This window comes from Aphelocoma coerulescens, chromosome 7 (genome assembly GCF_041296385.1).
Source record: "Aphelocoma coerulescens isolate FSJ_1873_10779 chromosome 7, UR_Acoe_1.0, whole genome shotgun sequence".
In the NCBI taxonomy this organism is placed as follows: Eukaryota; Metazoa; Chordata; class Aves; order Passeriformes; family Corvidae; genus Aphelocoma; species Aphelocoma coerulescens.
This window is the reverse complement of record NC_091021.1, coordinates 39,744,712-39,751,383: the sequence shown is the minus strand read 5'-3', so window position 1 is coordinate 39,751,383 and position 6,672 is coordinate 39,744,712. Positions and strand designations below refer to the sequence as shown.

The 6,672-nt window shown below is 43.3% G+C and overlaps 1 protein-coding gene across 1 annotated transcript in view; it reads right to left on the bottom strand.

Moving 5' to 3' along the window:
• Positions 1-200: 200 nt before the first annotated feature.
• PKP4 (plakophilin 4) overlaps positions 201-6,672 on the bottom strand; it is a 49,108-nt gene continuing 42,636 nt past the window's right edge. The window contains exons 18-22 of the mRNA XM_069021381.1: positions 4,808-4,892; positions 4,583-4,700; positions 2,474-2,605; positions 1,701-1,774; positions 201-1,198 (exon numbers count right to left, since the gene is read on the bottom strand). Of these exons, the coding sequence (XP_068877482.1) occupies positions 947-1,198; positions 1,701-1,774; positions 2,474-2,605; positions 4,583-4,700; positions 4,808-4,892 (661 nt within the window). The 3' untranslated portion in view covers positions 201-946. The remainder of the gene's footprint in view (positions 1,199-1,700; positions 1,775-2,473; positions 2,606-4,582; positions 4,701-4,807; positions 4,893-6,672) is intronic.

Here is a 6,672-nt window from a genome sequence, read left to right as displayed (position 1 = left end):
ATTCTGGTAGGAAGGTGCTGGATTTAGCACTTTGGGCTGCCAGCCTGACATATTCAGGACATTTCCACTGGAGAGAGCTGGCCCAAATGTTTAGATATATTTCACGTGCTTAAAACATGCAATTAGACTTCATTTTCATGGTATTTGTTTCTGAATATCATACACAGAAAATAATAAGAAAAAAATGAACAGGGAACAGCTTTCCATGGATGAGACTTCCATATTTATTGTTATTCCATGTGCATAGAAAATGGCAGTGAAGTTCCTTATGAAGTAGGCAGGGAATGGGAGAGATGTGGATATACTAGACCGGACTTTGTGCTTCAAAATTACACTATTCATTTTTTAAAGTCTGGGCTATTTTCCTCTTAGAATTCATAACAATTTCTTGGTTTTGGTTTTTTTTTTTGTGCATGATGTTTCAAATTCCTTTTCCAATGACACACTGCATTACAAATGGATGGCACTTGAGACCAACGTGGCATTTCCATATTTACACCAACGAAGAAATTTACATGACGCAGTAGCATACAATCCTGACATTCAGTAACAGCAATAAAACAAGGGCAGCCATTGGATTTTTTCTGTACAAACTATCAGAACAAGACTTTTATTCACATAAAAAAAATCAGCTTTAATTTGCTCTGACCTACACACACTTTCCAAATTCATCATACTCAATTCTCAAACCTTTCATCACATCGCCCACACCCTCACCAGACTACAGGAGCTACAAGTTATGATACCTAACACCTAAGCAGAGCAAAACCATCCCTGCCAGCTTTTTCTCCTGACAATTCCTCAAAAAACATTAAAAAAAAAAAAAAAAGAAATTAATTCGTCCTTTTTTCCTTCTTTTCTTTCACTTTCATAACCAAAACAACATGGGGCCATTCCAGTCCTTCTCAAGCCAGACAAGAAGCACGCCGGCTTCTTCTCTCTGTTGCTACACCCAGGAGTCAGGAGAGCCTGGGTACTGTTCTGCTCGGTAAGAAGATCGTCTGGTGGAATAAAAGTCTACATAATTGGTGGTTGATTTCAGTCCATACTGTGTTGTGTAATCTGAAGTAGCAGGAAAGTGAACTCGATCGTCAAAGTAAGGGTCCTCGTAGCTGTGTGGGGACTGCAGGTACAATCGGTAGGCATCATAGTTTTTCCTGGTGGTATCTTCTTGGCTGTAGTACAATTGCTGATGCTGCTGGCAAAATGATAGCAAAATAAACTTTCAAAAATATAATTAGCAGAGAAAATACTTTTCCCAAGTGCAGCTCTACCCATGACAGTAACGCAGGTTTCAAATCTCCAAGAAATGTACCCAAGGAAATGGAGGAAATGCTCCTGAGCCTGCTGCATATCTCCTCCCATGTCACTGGGAAGGGAGTAACTCTCCAAAAGTGCACAGCTTTAGAGCTCAAGTATGGTAAGTACAGAACCTGGCCATACCTTCCAAAACCAGCTCAAACCCACATCAAGACAGAAAAGAGGTCTTAGATCCCACTGTAAGAAGATGCCAAATCATGTGACTCATATGGAACCAGCCAGGCTCCAGCAGCCCTGAGGCCCTGCCAGCTCAGGGCACTGACCCAACTCCTGTGAGCTGTTCTGAGCACTGGAACAGGGCACATGCCCAGAGCCCCAAGCTCCCTTAACCCCTGCTGAGCCTGCGCAGCAGCACTACCAAAGCGCAGCTCTGGGCTCACCTGCAGCCGTCGGTTCTGTTCTCTCGCTGGTGAGGAATAGGAACTGATGTAAATTGGTGAAGCTTTGCTGGAACCTAGGAGAAAAAAGTTTAATGCATAAACTTCAGTCTTTATTCATTCAGCCGCAAGTCTACTGGTTTTTATCTTGCCTTTTATATAGCACCCATACTATTAAATCTGCAGATTTCAGTACCTACTAATGATATAATGTAATAACAGAATAAAGGCAAATGTTGTCCCTCAGCAGCAGTTACAGTGAAGCCAAGAGGCTTATGTTGCTGTTTCTCATTTTACACACTCAAAATCTTTAAAACAAGGAATTTCCTTCTCTAGTCACTGTCATCTATTGGTTTGCTACTTGTGTGACATAATAAGAAGGAAAAGGGAGATCAGAAAAAAGATAAAATCTGAGTATAATTTAGTAATATAATAATATACAGCTGCACATTAAAATTTATAACATCATCATATAATATACATAATAATACAATTTTCTGTACTAGTATTTTAAATAAAAATAAAAATTCCAGCTGCCTCTCACCTCCCTAGAAAGGGATCAGTGCTTACTCTGGTACTGGGCAGTTTTACAGAGAACAGCAGAGCCAGGTGACACCCTGCCCTGTGCCACAGACAGGGAATACAAGGAATGGAAATGGAAAGCAACAGTTGGCAGCGACCAGCCTGCTAATGCAGTTGTCTGTGTATGACTGTGAACTCTTCACACAAGGAATATTTCCCTGTTGCAGTTCAAAGATGCTCAGCTGGTCTCTTACCAGTGTAGATGTCTTTATGTGCAATGACATCGCCCTGGCTACTGTAATACTGCATAGAAGGGTGCGTCCTGTCGTACTCGGACCGAGGCTCTCTGATTCCCAACAAAGCTGGAGATGAGGACGTGCTGCCAACTGATGGGAAAAGAGATGTTCTCAGGATAGACAACAAAAGCCTTTTGCACACCCAGCCTTACTCACCACTTCCTGCTCCAAGGGTTCACAACCAGGAGGTGGGTAAGGACAGAACAGTTGGAGCTGTTCCTGGGTGAACACCCCAGAGCTGCCAGCAAGGTACCAGAGATTGCAAGGGGCAGTCATTGCTCTGTGGTGCTCACAGGCAGGTACAGGACTTTTGTGATGCTCACAGCCCAGATATGGGACCTTAATGTGCCTAGGACATCACCTGTGTGGAGGTAGAATATGATACTCTGCTAATGCTGATGGTTTATCTAAGTTATACTTAAACACAAAACTTAAGCCCACCCTGTCACTTGTCCAGCCTGCCTGGCCTCAGTGACCCCTGTATACACAGGTGTGTCCTGGGCATGGTGTGCTCTGGGAGGCCAACAGCCATGGGGGGATCCCAGAAAGGGATCATTTTGTGTTCCTCAATAAGCAGCTGAATCTCAACTGCAGTTGTAAGAAGTTTGTTCTGCTAAATCCTCTCTGGTCTACAGACCACTCGGACTTTGTTGGCTCAGAAAGACTCCCACAATGGGAGAAAAGTACTTAAAAACAATTTCTAGAAATTTTGCTTAAAAATATTAATGCAATGATAATCTTCTTCCACTGATGTGTCCATTACATCATAGCTCACAATTCTGTGTTATTATGGATAGTTTAATTACTGGTATTTTCCTGGCATATTCATGGCTAAATATGCCATGCTGTTAAAATTCTGACATGGGTCAACATAATAATGTGTGTTTTAATAATGAAGTGACTGAAACAAGAACAACTGTTTCAGGGCAAGCATATCTGTTCCAACAGGCATCTGCTGTGCCCAGCACGGTGCTGCACAGCCCCTCTGGGGATGTGGGCCTTGCACCAACTTCCACTGACTCCCTTGGGCTTGGTCGTGCTCTGGAGTAGGAAAGCAGACACTTCCTATTAGGAATTTTTACTAAACCCTCTTTCAAGTACAACATCCTCTGAATATTAAGTTAGAGCTGCTCATCTACTTCCTACTTGTCATTCAAAGAACTGGAGTAACACAGTTGTTCTGCTGGTATATCCTGGGAGAGAACGTGCTGAGATAGAAATTTGACAATTGGTGTCAGAATATCCTTTTACACTTGGGTAGAATCAAGTCATTCCCTGAGCCTAAGCTGTACTTGCTTCCTTGGTGGGTGAGAGGAACTCTGGCCACAACACATTTACTTCCTGTAGGAAAATAATTCCCTGGTGGAGTCCTTGTTTTTCAAGTCTATCATGTCATAAAGGAAAGTGTGGGGGTTGTTACTTTTATGTAAAGAAGTATTTAAACAAGAGTGTTGTAGGAACTGATCACTAATTTTATCAGTCACAGTAGGTAGGTATTTCTCAGTATTAACAGAGATCTGCTCTAGGAGTCTCTAGAAGAGTAAATTGGGTAAAATAAAATGCCAAATGAAGACAAAATAGAAGGCTTCAGGTAGGTTTTGCATCAGCCCTCTTGAAGATCTAAATACTAGCACTGAAGACATTAAAGGAAAAAAGGTGAGGAATAAATGAGGAAGAGTCAGAAAAGTAAAACTTTTGGGTTTGATTGCTCATCCTAATGGAACATGACATAGTTGGGAATGAAAATGGGCTCCTCGCTGTGGGTCTGTTGCTGTTTATGCTGCCAGGTCCCCATGTTCCATGAGGCCATGTCCACAATTCCCACACAGCACAGGAGGAGCAGCTTTGAAGAGAGCAGCGGTTGGTAACAATGTCCAGCTCTATTCACTGAGGATTTCACTTTGCAGGAACAGCTCAGGGAGCACTCAGAGCATATGAAGTACTTTGCTCAAACACCAAGGAGCAACAGCCTGACCTCTGTGTTTTAAATGGGCTTAGTACCAAACTGAGAGGCTGTTTGAGTTAAAAACATGGGACAGCAGGTCCCCTTCACCCTCCCTGACTGACCTGACTGCATGACAGGTGACATTTGCTGATTGGCTGTGGATAGAGAAGGATGGGATTTGAATCTCTCTCGTTCCAGTGTTGATACTGGTGTAATAAAGTGACTTTGATTCCATCCATCCTGCAGAGTGGCAAAAAGAAAAATACATCAGAATAAATTGCAAGTTATAAATAAATGAGGAATTTTTATGGCACCATTTTCCAGTGTAAGCTAATTTTATAATTTACCTTTTTGTAAATGCTCCGGAGGTCTCGGTACTGCCACAGCGTGTTCAGTACCTGGGCTGCCGCCTTGACAACCTTCAGTGAGGACCTGAGGGAGTGAAGAATATGGCAGTGTTAGAAGCCACTGAATTCCACTTCAAAAGAACAGTGTTCCTGAGCTTCATAACAGCCTGAACCTGCTGCTGTGAGGCAAACCTGACCCTGCATCACCAGTGTGAGCAGCCAAACCAGCAGCCTCACCACGAGATGGGGCACAACCTGATCAACCTGACAATCGCTTCCCTTTCCAGTCTGGAATGTTCTCTCCAGGTCACCCACATGAGGAATACAGAGAGAATAGTTGAAATAGCTACTTGTCAGTGTCGGCAAAAATTAAAAATAATTTAAAGAAACATTCTATTTGATGCATTTCATAAAAATGAAGACTTCAGACTTTAAATCACAGTACAAAACCCCTAACTGCAGGACAAGAATAAGAAATAAAAACAAGCTGCTATTAAAAGCCTCCAGACATCCTCATAGTGAGTCCTTGTTCTCAGTTCTGCGCTGCACTACTGAAAACTTTGGTTGGGAAAACACTTTTCTACTCTCAAGAGCAAGACAATGAAAGTTGCTCCAAATATTAAAAATAAAATCATGGCATCTTTTCATAGAGAAGTGGAGTAAGCTGGGAGTAGTAATTCAGTAGTGACTGGATGTTAAATGCCACAGCATGGACATCTGTGTTAAACAGACCTTTTCTGTCAATGTGAGGATCCATCCAAATAGTTTTTGTATGAAAACACTGAAAAAATGCACACAATAATCAGTGAGTAAACACTCTTAGTATGCTCACAAAGTTTTAAATTTGTTCAGTGTACTCTGAACAAATTACCCATAAATGTAAGTGCAGATGCAAATTCACATGATGTCTCCACAGAGCAACAAGGTTGTAGAACAGATCACTGCATCCACACTTGCAGCTGAAATGAGCCTGTGTCTCTTGGACACAGAAAGTGATATAAACTATGGACGCTCAAAACCCAGCCCAGCTCCTTGTGAGCCACAGACTGTGCTAAAAATGTGGTGTGGTTAATTCACACTGTCCCATATCTCTGGGAAGAGATCCCTTCCTCTCCTTTACCATCAGATCCAACGTGGGAACAGCACGCAGGGCTGATTGTACCACCAGCATCCTGCTATCCGTGGGAAGATCGGTGACAGCCTGGTCTGTACAGGAGGCCTTGCTGAGATGGTTTGTGTCAGTCCTGCTGTGGAGGAGAGCAGCGATGCTGAGCATGGTCACGGGACCTCTGGGCTGGGCTCCTGCTACCCCATCTCACAGCCACAGGGTCCTGGGGCCTCCTGCTGCTGGCCCACCACATGCTCACAGGTTTCATTTCCACTAGATAACCACAATGCTAGCAGAGAACTCGGCTGACAGCCTCCCTGGAGCTCTGGCACAGAGGGCAGCATTGCTTGGCAATGCTGTTTGAGGGGATGCCCCTGGCCACGTTCTCCTTCCACTGACCAAAGGGCTGCATGAGGTACAATTCACAGTTGCTGGGACACATTCTGACAAAGGTGCCCACACGGATATTTGGAAAAGCTCTAGATATCCTGTTAGTCTTGTAGGCTTTTAAGAGGTGACTATTTAACTCATTTAACCTGAACAGGTGCCATGACCATGGTTACTGTGAGCAGCTGTACCAGCCTCCAGAAGCCTGAGACAGACAATACTGCAGAGGACAATGGTACCGGCACCTCCTCCCTCCTAGGGAGATTCCAGCTGCCAGCTCCTCAGACCCAGACTGCAAAGGCAGATCTTTTTTTCATTCAAAAAAACCATTTCCCACATTCTTAAGCATTTTAAATGGACACAAACAGCT